The sequence below is a fragment of the Narcine bancroftii genome, chromosome 12 (genome assembly GCF_036971445.1).
Source record: "Narcine bancroftii isolate sNarBan1 chromosome 12, sNarBan1.hap1, whole genome shotgun sequence".
Taxonomy (NCBI): domain Eukaryota; kingdom Metazoa; phylum Chordata; class Chondrichthyes; order Torpediniformes; family Narcinidae; genus Narcine; species Narcine bancroftii.
In genome coordinates this window covers 100,258,271-100,273,096 of record NC_091480.1, presented here as the reverse complement: position 1 = coordinate 100,273,096, position 14,826 = coordinate 100,258,271, and the positions used below count along the sequence as shown (strand labels likewise).

Genomic DNA, 14,826 nt, shown 5'->3' with positions numbered 1-14,826 from the left:
TGCCAGTCTGCTGATCCCCTCTCACTCGCAATCCTTCATGACCTACTGCCAAACATGGGTTCCACCATCTCGGATACAGAGCTCCGTGTTTTCAAAGATGTTAGAATAAACACAAGCCCCTTTTACGGGTTGTTTAAAGCCTGTATAAGGCAATTGACATCATAATTGGGCAATAGGACCCTGTGGAGGACTTTTTCCCAGGGTTAGGGAATCTAAACCAGAAGGCATATGGTGAGTGGGGAAAGATTTAAAAGGAACCCAAAGTGCAGTTTTTCTCAGAGGTTGGTATCGAGAATGAGCTGCCAGAGGAAATGGAGAGGGCAGCATAATTAGCCTAGCAGTTAGAGTAGCTCCGTTACAGGGCCAGCGATCATGACTGGCCTAGCGGTTAGAGCAGCTCCGTTACAGCGCCAGCGATCATGACTGGCCTAGCGGTTAGAGCAGCTCCGTTACAGCGCCAGCGATCATGACTGGCCTAGCGGTTAGAGCAGCTCCGTTACAGGGCCAGCGATCATGACTGGCCTAGCGGTTAGAGCAGCTCTGTTACAGCGCCAGCGATCATGACTGGCCTAGCGGTTAGAGCAGCTCCGTTACAGGGCCACCGATCATGACTGGCCTAGCGGTTAGAGAGCACTGTTACAGCGCCAGCGATCATGACTGGCCTAGCAGTTAGAGCAGCTCCGTTACAGCGCCAGCAATCATGACTGGCCTAGCGGTTAGAGCAGCTCCGTTACAGGGCCACCGATCATGACTGGCCTAGCGGTTAGAGAGCACCGTTACAGCGCCAGCAATCATGACTGGCCTAGCGGTTAGAGCAGCTCCGTTACAGCGCCAGCGATCATGACTGGCCTAGCGGTTAGAGCAACTCCGTTACAGCGCCAGCGATCATGACTGGCCTAGCGGTTAGAGCAGCTCCGTTACAGCGCCAGCGATCGTGACTGGGATTCAAATCCCATACTGCCTGTAAGGACTTTGTACATTTTCACGTGTCTGCATGGGTTTTCCCCGGGGATTCTGGTTTCCTCCCACCATTCAAAATGTACCAGGGGTTGTCGATTAATTGGGTGTAATTGGGCGGCACAAACTCATGGGCCGAAAGGGCCTGTTACCATGCTGTATGTCTAAATTAAATGGAGACATTTATACTGTTCAAAAGTCATTGATACCGGTATATGGATAGCAAAGGTTTCTCAGGTAGTTGTGTGGTCACCAGGAAACAGCAGGATTCCCTCCAGCCATTCTCCTCGTCAACAGGTCTATTGCATTGACCAACCAGTGGGCAGCAGCTTGGTCAGTGGCTGTCTTACCCTGCTGGGGAAAACATCTGGGTTATGACTACTATTAATGCCTTTCAACGTTGGCTAAATAAAATTTGCAGGTTATCCAATCACATATTTGTCCTTTCACCAAGTTATTTTTAAGCTATTTGACCACACGTGTAGCAGATGTCATCGCACTCATTCCAGAATTTGTTACTAGTGTATGCTCTTATCATGATGTGAGTTGCTGAAGATTTCCTTGTGTGTTGGCACTAAACTCGTTTACTTCCTTTCACATAGATTCATTCAGAATGTCGGAAATTTGGAAAAGCATACAACTTGCGGTCAGTGGCTGTGTACGGTGGAGGAAGCATGTGGGAACAGGCAAAAGCTCTTCAAGAAGGGGCAGAAATCGTTGTGTGTACACCGGTCAGTATATTTAAAAAGAACCCTTTTACCATATGTTATTGCTCAGTGGTAAATCCTGGAATTTGCTGTGGCTCAAAGTGATTCATGCACTTGTAGAGTGTGCCCTAGAAATAATTTGTATTTCTGCAGTAGACATTTCAGACAGTTTTCATTCTGGGAAGTACTTTTTAGGTGTTGTCCTTTATATAATTTGTACAATTTTAATTTGGGTCATTTGTTCCCAGCAACACACACGGCATTGAGATAAATGACCAGATGATCTGCTTTTGAAGCACCTTTCAAGGGATAAATTTTGAACACTTGGCTATTGTGTGAAACAGTTGAATGGGGATATCTCTAGAAGCATCTGAAATAGGCTGCCAGATATTTCACACTCAAAGAAAAAGGGCTTTAACTTTTATTTCAATCTTACAAAGAGACTGGATTTTCAAACAATATTTTCCTCAGGATTACTATCTACTCTGAGCTGCCTGTGCTTTAGTGCCGAATTGAGAGTTGTAATTTCATTTGAAACACTGGTAGCTGTATGCTCACTGACTAAATACCCTACAAGACATTTTTAATTCATTTAATTGAAATATACTTTTGATGAGAACATCAGTGCAGTTCAGGCTCTTCAGTTCACAATGTTGTGCCGACCTATATAAATCTACTGCACAACAATCTAATTTCTCTCTACCTCGCATGCATAACATTCCCTTTTTTCTTACACCTGTGTGCCTACTGAAGACTATTTTGAATGTCCCGATTGTACCAGCCCCCGCCACCATTTCCAGTAATACATTCTAGGCTCCCACCACTCTGGGTAGAAAATACACCTTTGACTTCTCCCTTGAACTTTCCTCCACTCACTTTAAATCAATGTCCTCTGGTATTTACTGTTATCGTCCTGGGAAAAAGATGTTGGCTCTCCACCCTATTTAAACCTCTCATAATCTTATGCATTTGTCTATTAAGTCACCTTTCATCCTTCATCGCTCCAAAGAGAAAAGCTCTGCCTCTATTAACCTTGCTTCATTTGACATGCTCTCCAATCCAGACAACATCCTGATAAATCTCATCTGTACCCTCTGCAAAGCTTCCATATCCTTCCTGGAATGAGGTGACCAGAACTGAGCATAATACCCCAAGTGTGGTCAACTCAGGCTTTGATAGAGCTGTGACTTTACCTCGTAGCTCTTAAATTCATCCCTCAGCTAATAAAGGGCAGCACATCCTACACCTTCGATATCTTTCTGGTTTGCTATATGATGCTTGAAATCTATTCAGTATGAGCATTCCAGGGAAAGAAATTGCTGCAGAATAATTCTGTTCCTCTGGGTCATATTGATATGAAATGTCCTTTAGCAATGTAATTTGTGTTGTTAAATTAGAGATCAGATTGTTATGGCTAAGGTCCAGGCTTCTCACTTCTTACATTCCCCTTCCAGGGCCGGTTAATAGACCATGTGAAAAAGAAAGCTACTAATCTGCAGAGAGTGACCTATTTAGTATTTGATGAAGCTGACAGAATGTTCGACATGGGCTTTGGTAAGGCATTTCCATGTTCAAAAATGTCAAACGTTTTTGTTTTGATTGTTTCTTGTAAATACCCTGGTCATTTATATATCATCTTTTAAAAAAAGTAAAGCAGACCAAGGAACTTGACAGGTGCTTTATCACATTAGGTTTCATACCAATACTGAGGCAGATTTACTTCAATACAAGAGGACTTGCTTGAATAGTATGCAAAACAAATCTTTTTACTTTGTCAGTGTACTTGGTCATAATTCAATTGATTCTAAAAAGGAGTGGAAAGGTTTAGGGATGAATTCAGGAACCTCTTCTTGCTAAAAGAAGGCAAGACTATGGTAGGGCAATCAAATGTGCCATTGATTCAGATCCAAAATTACCAGAACAAGGATATCTCAAGAGGGCTGGAGAAAATGACTGGAATATGTAGTGCTGTGGCCATGGGGTTTTGAAAATGAACTATTTTAAAATACGAAGATTCTTCAAATAGGAAACAACTTATGAATACCTGGAAGGTAGAAAGTAGACAACGTGCTGTATCATTCTTTGATTTTTGCATTCTTAATTCTTCCATTTCTTCCACAACCAATGTCAGATGTGTAACATGTGTACTTTACCTAAATATGCATTTATAAAGGTATGCACTGCTTAATACCTGTTCGGGCAACATCCGACCATATATTCGTCCGTGGTCCCATAATTATTCAGTTACTGTGAGCTAGTCCGCAGCAATTTATAAAAAGCATTCGATAGGTATAGGAAATTGTATGCTGTATATCTAAACTGATCCGACTTCCCTACTCTCTCCCCACAGCCCTGTATCAGTCCCAACTAATCCCACTGCCTCGCTCTCTCCCCATAACCCCTTGTCAGTCCCCACACTGATCCCTCTCCCCTCAGCCCCACATCAGTCCCCTCCCCGCACTGATCCCTCCCTCCACAGCCCCGCCTCGGTCCCCGCACTGATCCTTCTCCCCATAGCCCTGTGTCAGTCCCCATGTTCTCACCATGGCCCTGTGTCAGTCCCCACGGCCCCATATCGGTCCCTATGCTCTCCCCACGGCCCCATATCGGTCCCCATGCTCTCCCCACAGCCCCTTGTCGGTCCCCACATTCTCCCCACGGCCCCATATCAGTCCCCGCGCCCTCCTCACAGCCCCGTGTCAGCCCCCACACTCTCCCCTACTTACAAATAAAAAGTTTACAGGTACTCCACAGTATCCCATATAACTTTGCTAAGTATATAATATGGTGTTCACACAACGTCCACATCACATAATGCCCAATTTTACAGAACGTATCAGGGATGTTAAGCAGCACATACCTGTATATAAAAATATTTACTTTTGGATTCTCACACACACATTCTGGAGTGACTTGGTACCGATGGGTAAAGGACATGATCTAAAATTTGATGTTGTTTCTTGCAGAATATCAGGTCCGATCCATAGCAAATCAGGTCCGTCCAGACAGACAGAGTAAGTGTTGGTGCTTTGTTCTATTTCTATTTTCAAAACCACTCTGAGTTCAAATAAAGAAACAACTGCAGATTGTGGAATCCTGAGCAAACAACGAGAAGCTAGAGTGACTCAGCAGGTTGGACAGCATCCATGGGTAGAAGTGGTCAGTTTCAGGCCACGGCTCTTTATCTCTGCATTCTGAACATTTATTTCCCAGCCTGGAAAGGGAATGATCTTCAGAGGCTGGATATGAGTCATCTCTGCTGAGGCTCTATAGTTGTGCTTCCATGTTAGTTTTGCTTCCATTTCAGTGGTGGATGTTGCAAGTGAGAGCATGAACCTCACCATAATCTCAGCTGCAATGCTTGTCCACCTATTGAAGGTCCTGCATGCTGGTGGTGGAGGGTTGGATTATTATATAGCCATGATGTAGCAAAATGTGACCTATCACACTGGATTAGATCACCACCAATTGCAGCGGCCATCATGTGCTAATATTTAAAAGTGATGAACAATGTTCCTGGAAAACTTAAGAAGCTGAAATGTGTTCTCTCTTCCAGTGGATTTAATTGTTTACAAGCTAAACTTTACATCGTCTCCTTTCTGCGGTAGATCTGTTGCCAAATTTGTTGATGCAATCATTCAATGTTTCACTTATAAAAGTGAAACAAGATCTATAGTGAGGCATAAATCAGAAACAAAGGCTGGTGATTGGTTTTACCTAATGCAGTGGGTTGACTCTGCTATCTTCCATGACCCTGCAAGTTTTTTTAGATCTTTCAAAATAACTCTAGTTCGAAAAGGCAGCTCAATAGCATCTCTTTGGGATGATGGACTATTCATGATGATCTTTCCAGGCACAAAAAAGTTGGGAAAAATAGGACTATTATTGCAGCTGAGATTTGTGTTGTTGGAGATGCTGCACCATGTCACTGCGTAATATCCAGATAACTAGAAACAGCTGGACCTTTATTTAACATCTTTCTCCTACATCTTGACATTTTTGGTTGGGTTGTAGCTGACAGGGAGTTATTTAAGATTGAAGTATAGATATAATAATTTTGCAAGAAACATGAAGACATTTGTAGGTGATGTAGAAAATTTAATTAAATCCACTGAAATCTTTACTAGCTTCATCAATCTATTGAGTTGCCTGTTGAATATTTACCTTTGAATTTTCTGTAAGAAACTAGTCACTGCTGCATGTCCTGAAGTTGTTTCTTTGCAATTTGTGGGTGAATTTTAGATTTCTGGTAAATAGAGCTGCTCATTTCAGCTTGGCACCTCATTCTTTCCTCAAAAACGAAATTGCAATGTGGCAAATGGCTCATTGACTGCAGCATTTTTCCCACCATCCAGATGAAGCCCTGGTTCACTTGCACATACACCACAGAGCATAGTTCCACATATGAACAGGCCCTTCAGCCCGCCATGTCTGTGCCAACCTAAACTAACCCCATCTGCACCAGGTATCTGCAAGGTCCAAAGCCTTCTACTTGCTACCTGTTTGTGTTTGTACAAATGTTTGGAGTCATAGAGTGCAGAACAGGCCCTTCTGACCAGCGTCCATTTGCCCGCATTAGGCCCACATCCTACTAATCCAGTGGTTATCAACTCGCATACCACTTTAAGTAATCCCTTACTAACCACAGAGCACCTATGGCATCGGATGTTTTTAATTTTTTTTTCTCTCTTTCCCAGTGCAGCCGAATATATATTTTTTATCTTAATTGTTGAAGAATTCTCTTAAATGTGAAATCTGTATTCTAGCTATGCTATTCAGTGCAACTTTCCGAAAGAAGATAGAGAGGCTGGCTCGAGATATCCTCACTGACCCTATCAGAGTTGTACAAGGAGACATAGGAGAGGTAATATGACTGAAGAACTGTTAGCTTTTAACTCTTAATAAACATGATAACATATGAGAAACTCCTCACTGTAATTGCATAAATACAAAAGAAAGGTAATTATTTGAATTGATGGATTGAAAAGTTCCACCAGCTGATTTCTACATGAAGTCACAGGGCAGTGGATAACTCCTCCTCAGAAGGTTGATAGAGGTGACAAACCATAGTCCCTGTGTTTGATCTGCACACTGTATTGGCCGTCACAATATCCCCAATAATATTAATGTGGATTGTTTCTAAGGGGAGTTACTTAAACCGACTTTTGTAGGATGTTTTACTCCATACTTTCTCAGTGCAGATTACAATAGAGTTCTGGCAGCTTTGATCACCTTTTTTTTAATGAGGTGCCTTGTACCAAAATAACCGAGACATTTATCATCCTTACTTTGCACCCTTGGTGTAGATGCCCACTTCGGAAACTCAGATGATGTCACTCTGCTCTGTGAATGATTTTTGTAGGATAACACTATCAGTCTTCAGAGGGAAAAGGCCATCTACTGGAGGAACTCATTTGGTCAGGTAGCATCTGTAGAGGGACAGAGAAATAGTCAAGATGCTGTCTCAGGACTGAGCACATAAAGGGGAGATAGCTGGTTCAAAGTGGTGAGGCAGGAGGTGGCAAATGATGGGTAATCCAGTAATGGAGGGATAGCTGAATGAAGGCTGGCAAGTGGAGTAAAAGACAGAAGCTGAAGGGGTGGGAGGTAAAAATAATTAATAGGAGATAGCTAGTTTGAATGAGATGAGAGTGGATTTGGCTGGGATAAATTGAAAGTAAAAGCTCATGGAGAGGCTTTTCATACTGGTGCAATGGCTTCCCCTCCACCCGTTAACGAAGCCTTCAACTGCATCTGATCCATTATCCACACCTCTCATCTCAACCCCTCTGGAACATAACTAGGATAGATTTTGTCTCATTGTTGCTTCCACATGAACACCACCTGCGTTCAGCAGGTAATTCTCTGTGATCTTTGCACGGTCAGAGAGATTCCACCTTGACAACTACCCCTCTCCTATCCTTGGGTTCAGTCCTTTTGTGACTCCCAGGCCCATTTTTCTTGTCCCACCGAGCACTCTTCTTCTTCCAGCACTTCCCTTTGGAATCTTAGGTAAATGTATCCCATTCATAATATTACCTTTTCTGGCTTGAGAAACCAAAGGAAGGTTGGATTACTGTTTTGTGGATCGTGCACATGTGGTCTACAGGTGACCATGCATCCTGCCTCTTGAATTCTCCATCCCACTCCCATTCTAACCCACTGGCCTCCTGCACCATTCCCAAGTTGGTTGAATGTTAAGAAGATAAATCATCAAAATCAGAAGGGATGTAAAGGTTCTGGGGGGAGTACAGGAGGAAATTGTGGGGCTGTTGACCATGGTTTTCCTAGTTCTCTAATGCGAGGGTGATCCAAGAACGATGTGTTGGAAGGAGCGGAGCAAATATTACTTTGGTGTCTAAACAAAGGGAGTAAGGATCAGCCCAGCAATTACGGTCCAAACAGTTTCATTTTAGTGCTAGGAGAGCATTTGGAAATGGAGATCTGGATCAGGATTAATGGAAAATGGATGAACTGAGACAATCCAGAAAAGATTCGATAGGAAGTACCAGTTGGGATGGATTTTTGAAGGTGAAGAATAGATGTGGCTAATGTGGTTTCGGAGGAGCATATGGTCCAACGTAAAAGGCTCATCAGCAGGCATTGAGAAGCTTCAGGCGTAAGAGGGACATTCATAGCCTGTGTATGAAGTTGGTGAATTAATAGACAACGGAGGGTGGCAGTGAATGGTTGTTTCCAGAGTGGACAAGGGTGAATAATGGAGCTCCCAGGGGCCATTTGGATTATGAACTGTATGAATGACCTAGACTTAGGAGTACAAGCTCTAATCTAAATTAGTGGATGATTCAAAACTTGACACTATTGTGAACTGCAAAGGATAATGATAGATTTCATTGGGATCGCTAACAAATGGCAGATGAAGTGAGATAATACAATTTGGTAGGAAGAATGAGGAGAAGAATCTGGAAGAAAAGGTGTTGAGCTAAAATGTGTGCAGATGCTGGGGGACATGGAATATGGGTCTGCAAGACATTGTAAATGACAGAGCAGGTTCAGAAAATGGCAAGCACAATTCTGAATTCTATTTGTGGAGGCCTGAAATTTAAAAGCAGGGTAGTTGCACTAAACCTTTACAAAACGCTGGTCTAATTTCAACTCATGCACGGTATTTAATTCTAATTGCCACATTTTTCGGAAGGTGTTTGGACATGGGTTAAGGTATTACAGTTACAAGGATAGACCAGAGAACCTGTTTTCTTTCTAGAAGAGAAGGCTAAGGGGATAATTGATAAAGTATATAAAATAATGAGATATGGCTTGAGTGGGTGGTGAAAGGTGCTATTCCTATTGGTGGAGGGGTCACAAATAGAGGTCACCTTTACAAAGCAGAGAGAAAATTGAGAGTGACAGGAGAAGAAACCTTCATGCCGTGTCAGGAGTACGTTACCTTGCATGTGATGGAGGAAAATTCCATTGTGACTTTTCAGAGGAAATTGGGTAAACAATGAAGAAAAATGTCAGGTCATAGAGACATTTAGTCATGTTCAGTTCAGATGGACCAGTGTTTTATAAAGACTATCAGTAAGTATGACTTCCCTGCTTTTCTACGTCATGTCTCAAAAGATGAGCCTCAGAATTATGTTTACCTTGTTCAATATTTCCTCAGCCTACACTATCACTTTCCATGCCTTGCACACCCATTTTTGGTCTGTACAACTGCACAACACTCGCCTTTTTATTTATTTTGCTGCCCTCTAATTCATGTATCTATTATCTTTGTCCACGATTTCTCTTAAGAGAAATTGGTTCTCGTCCCTCCTATCGTGCCTCTCGTCGTTTTACCCCAACTAAATCCTGGTTCCAAGAAATATCTCCATCAGCTTCCTGTTCTCTGTGAGCTCGTGGCTGGCATTGGGGTTTTCAGCTCTGGGAGTCCTAGCACTCGATCTTCAATGTTGAGTATCATGTCCGTTGTCGAACCTTTAACCCACCTTAACATTTGTTTTAGGCAAACGAGGATATAACTCAGATTGTGGAGATTTTTGCAGCTGGTCCCGATAAGTGGGTTTGGCTCACCAGACGGCTGGTGGAGCTGACATCCAGAGGCAGCGTACTCATCTTTGTGACCAAGAAAGCAAACAGTGATGAGCTTGCTGCTAATTTAAACCAGGAGGGTTATACTGTTGGCCTGTTGCATGGAGATATGGATCAGAGTGAAAGAAACAAAGTAATCTCTGACTTCAAGAAAAAGTCGATTCCCATTCTGGTGGCAACAGATGTAGCAGGTGAGCACCATTCCATTCCCATTCAGAAAAAAAGTGAATTCATTCTACAGATCCTGGGAAATTATTTGAAGCATTGGCAGTTTGGAGCCAGGGTGGGGAAAGTGATAGGTGTGTGGCGGAAGTCAGAGCTAGAACTGAGGGGGAATATGTTTAGATGAATAACACAGTTGGGAATGTAGCTCAGTGTTGGGGCTTAAGTCCATTTGGAGTACCTAACTAGGTATGTGGCTGTATTAATTGACAACAACAGGCCTGGTGTGTGACTGGGCTTGAGCAGGAGACGCGCGCACGCACCAATGTGTGTGTCAACATGAATACCGATGCAGCAAAGCCTGCTCTCCAGTGCCCTTGGGCTACTGTTGACACTGGATAAGACAGAAAACCAAAACATTTACAATAAATGTCAGAGCAGTAATAAATTCACTCTTTAATGTATTTACAATTGCATAGTTTTTTAGTTTCCATCTTCACAACCTTGGTCCAAACCTGAAACTAACAGTGAATTCCAAAGATGAGGGAATTGTGCCTTTGACACTAAGGCACCATTTGTTTAAGTATGGTGTCAAGAAGCTACCGCAAACTAAAGTCGATGGACATCAAAGGGAAAACACTTGGAGGTTGGAATCGTTCCTCTATAAAGGAAAATACTTGTACTTATTGTTCATAATCAACCTAGGCTCAAGTTCTTCAGCGCCCAATGATCTTAAAAGGTTCTGTCAATGACCTCCCTGCCATTATAAGGTCAGAAATGGGACATTAGCTGATGTTTGCACAATATTCAATTCTTTTTACGTCCTCAGCTAATGAAGCAGTCCACACACACCTAGTTGCAGGAAGACATGATAACCAAATAACTTTAGGGCCACAGAAGTGCTTAGCAATGACCATCTTTTGATAGGAGAAAGTCTCGCCATTTTCCATTGACATTGACCCTCCACCAACATTCTGGGGATTGGAGAGATCACACTGAACAGGTCTTCAACTGGACCAGTCGTATAAATGCGGTGATCACAAGAGCAGGCTAATTGGAGTCTGGGTAATCTGTAAATGATTCTTGCCCTTGCAGTGCTTGCCACCATCTTCTTGCTACAAGGCAGCACTGTAATGTAGTGCTGTGCACTTGCCTGAATGAAAGCAGCACTATCAATAGTCAAGAACCTCAGTGTATCCAGAAGAAAGAAGGCCTCTACATATCTCCATCACCTCCATCCTCCTGCTATCAGCACACATTGGTTGCAGTGTGTCCTGGAAACTTCCCAACCCCACGACTATCACTAAAATAGTGAAGGGCAGCAGGTGCTTGGGATTACCACCACTGCTGATTTCCCTCCAGGTTGCACACCATCCTGACTTGAAACTAAACCTGTTCTTTCTCTGATGAGGAGTCTAAATTTCAGAGTTTTCCTCCACCTTCACTGAGAGAGCTTCACCAGGGGGCTATGGAAGTGCTGTTAGTTTCTCTGGGTAATTAGGGACAGGAATTAATACTTTTCCAATGATACGTACCACCCACAGAAGGGGTTTAAAACATACACAGAAGAAATCTATTTGCTTTATTGTCATTTTGCTGAATGCAGTGGAAGTAGAAACTGATGGGATTCAGACATGGAGTTCCAAGAAACAGCGTGGTATTTAGGGATGGCATCACGTTCACAAGCTCCATTGGAGAGGAAAGGGAATGTACAGAGAGAATAGTGTAAAGGTTGAAGGAATGGCTGAAGTTGTGTGAAGAAGAGGTGGGGTTTCGTTCTCAAAGAAAGAGAACAATAACTAAGAGGAAAGATCAGTAGTTTAGAAAAGACTTGGGGGAGCAGGTGGCAGACAGAAAGAAAGGGGAAGGGAGGCAGCAAAAGATCATTTTGAGGCACAGCTCCATAACAGGCCTTTCGGGCCCACAAGCCTGTGCTGCCCCAATAACCTACAAACCCCGTACATTTTGAAGGGTGGGAGGAAACCCACGCAGACACAGGGAGAACGACAAGCTCCTTACAGAGAGCACCACATTCATACTTGGATTGCTGCGCTGTAACAATGTGGTGCTCACCACACCGCCCTCGGGTATAAATCCTGATGACTGAGTCCATGGCTGCGTCTCATTTGTTGGAGATGAAGTGCTCCTGTGCGACTATAATAAAGAAAATGTGGTTAGCTTTGCATTTGAGGGTGACGGGAAGAGGGTGCAACTGATGAATTGTGCATTCCAGACACAATTGTAGGTGAACAGCCCATCTTATCCTCCATATCTATCCAAATATGCACCTTTTGCACTGAAGGGAATGCAGATGAGGCTGTACTCTGGGATCGGCCAGCAAAAAGCAATGGACCATTTGAAGGATAAAAGAGACGGTGGGTTTTCGCCAGGAGATTTGTATTTTTATTTCATCTTTTACAATGTTGGGAAATCTCAGAGCATCTTGCAACAATTAGTTACTTTTGAAGTCCAGTTACTATTGTAAGACACTTGTGCAAAGTGGTATGACCCAGTAACATTTCTTCACATCATTGATGGGGTTAATAATGTTCAGGCCACTGGGGCTAAGTCCATTGGTAGTCATCTTTGAAATGGTGCCAGGATAGTTAGTTGTCTGAACCTAGCATTCCCTCCACTGCATTGCAGCATCAACCTGGATATCTGACCTGCAATCTTTCACATAGCCAGACTACTACCAGCAGGTTCGAGACAGATTCTGGGAACTAGAGCACCAAAGATGAAGGTGAGGGTAAGATTGAGTACTGGGAGATAGTTGCAGTAACCCTGAAATTCAACTGAGTTAAATGCTTGCTAAACTTTGAAGCCCAGAATTAATTAATGCCTTCAGGAAATTCATGAAATGGTGCTAAGAAGTTTATTGATCAGAATCATTTATGCAACATTGAAGTGCACCACTTTTCCTTGAATTGAAGCTAAGATTGGCAATTTCTCTAGAGCACAAACATAATGTTTGTTAAAAGATCAGTTTAATTTTCAAATTTTGACGTTGAACTTGCATTAATAGGTTTGTTGCATTTGTTACAGCACGTGGTTTGGATATTCCATCCATCAAGGCAGTGATTAACTATGATGTGGCTCGTGATATTGACACACACACTCACAGAATTGGACGAACTGGCAGAGCAGGTAAAGGGTGTGCAAAAAATAATCCAGGAAAAATTCCACAATTAAGTGCTTTGGTGTGTTGTGTAGGAATGGTCAGGACAGATGTATGGAATTCTCTGTTGAATCTATCCACTGGATTTAAGTTTTTGCTTAAATTTAACAATATCCTTTGTTGTACTTCATCCAGGAATTAGTGATCATCTTCAGATAAATTTGGCATCATTGTTCTGAGTTGTGGAGGTTTTGATTTGCTATTTTGCATTTCACATCAGCTTGCCAGCTTTGCAAGTTTGATTAATAAGCTGCAGGGAGCACGAGTCTGCTGAAGCTGTTCCTAATTTCTCCACATTCCAGTTTGGGATATTAAAGACACATCTTTTCAGGTGATGTGGTAAGATGAAATGAGAGTTCATTTCATCGTTCACAAGAACAAAGTACAGATGTACCAACCACAGCTGTGGCAGACAGAAAAGATGTTAGATTGGTATCAGGTTCACCTGAATCTAAACTTTAGATTCTAATGGGTAGCATTGATTGCTCCATTCAAGAATTATCTCGGGTGGTGACTACCATATATGCTGATGTATAAGACAACTCTAATATAAGACGATCCCCTGAATTTCCACCTAAATGTAGGTTTTGAGCTGTACTCACTACCCCCAATAGTCCTTTACCAGCCAACACACTGACCAGTGGAGTGATTCTGTCAAAATATTTTAAAAGCAAGTTACCCAATAAAGGTTTAAATGTTATTAAACTACCGTTGGCTCCTTTAAGAGACTATTTAAAGCCTATACAGAGCCAAAGGCAGTTGGACTGGGCGGATGGACCCAACAGGGGAGCGCTGAGACTTCTCTGTTAAGGTTCAGATTTTATACTTGGCGTACAAGACAACCCCTGGTTTTGGGGTTACATTTTTAAAGTTCAAGTCCCATTTTATACACTGTGTACCAAGGAAATGAGATAAAGTCAAAACACAGCCTTAAAGAAAATATTGCACCAAGGGTCATAGTCCCTAGAATCAAGTCAATGATTCTAAAGTCACATTTTAAATCTACACTGTGCCCAAAATGATCAAACTATATTTATCTCTTCTACGGGGCTGTGTAGATCAGCCATTCTCGATAGGGGCCCTATGCCCTCCTGGGGACCACAGCACTTTTAAGTAAAAGCCTTGTTTTTCACCTTGTAGCATAATTTTTTTTTGTCATATATTCGGAAGGAGAGAAGTACGGAACAAACCAAAACTTGAAGGGGGGCCCATAAACTTTGAACAGAGTCCTAAGGGGTCCATAGCCAAAAGAGGTTGAGAATGGCTGGTGCAGATCATGGTGATTGGAACATTAACTAGATTGCTTTGGAAGTTCGAAGAACCTGTACATTTTTCATGAAGCTGATAATTTAGATGAAAAGAAAATAGCATTTTCCACCTTACATTTTGTGCTCCTTTAATGAGTGTTTAGACTTGGTAGATTTTAACCTTTTCATGGTTTGTTCTGTTTTCCCTTTCCAGGAGAGAAAGGAGTGGCATATACATTAATGACCACCAAAGACAGTAATTTTGCTGGGGATCTTGTTCGCAATTTGGAAGGAGCTAATCAGTATGTTTCCAAAGAACTGTTGGAACTGGCTATGCAGGTAAATACAAGAAGAAACTTGGCCATTGCTAAAAAATGTTCAAGTCTCTGCTTGACTAACTCATTTTACAAGGTTTGTTATGAAAGATTCAAGGACTGTGTTCCTCACTGTCCCATCCAATGCCCACATCTTGGATTAGGCTTTCCAAGTCTCATTTTATTGTACTCATTGAACGGAACCC

At 42.4% G+C, this 14,826-nt stretch overlaps 1 protein-coding gene across 5 annotated transcripts in view; it reads left to right on the top strand.

Moving 5' to 3' along the window:
* ddx42 (DEAD (Asp-Glu-Ala-Asp) box helicase 42) overlaps positions 1-14,826 on the top strand; it is a 124,797-nt gene that overhangs the window by 35,164 nt on the left and 74,807 nt on the right. For all 5 annotated transcript variants that reach the window (XM_069905234.1, XM_069905235.1, XM_069905231.1 and 2 more), the window contains 7 exons: positions 1,560-1,688; positions 3,119-3,218; positions 4,631-4,678; positions 6,431-6,528; positions 9,634-9,910; positions 12,927-13,028; positions 14,521-14,645. In XM_069905234.1, coding sequence (XP_069761335.1) covers positions 1,560-1,688; positions 3,119-3,218; positions 4,631-4,678; positions 6,431-6,528; positions 9,634-9,910; positions 12,927-13,028; positions 14,521-14,645 — 879 coding nt within the window. The remainder of the gene's footprint in view (positions 1-1,559; positions 1,689-3,118; positions 3,219-4,630; positions 4,679-6,430; positions 6,529-9,633; positions 9,911-12,926; positions 13,029-14,520; positions 14,646-14,826) is intronic.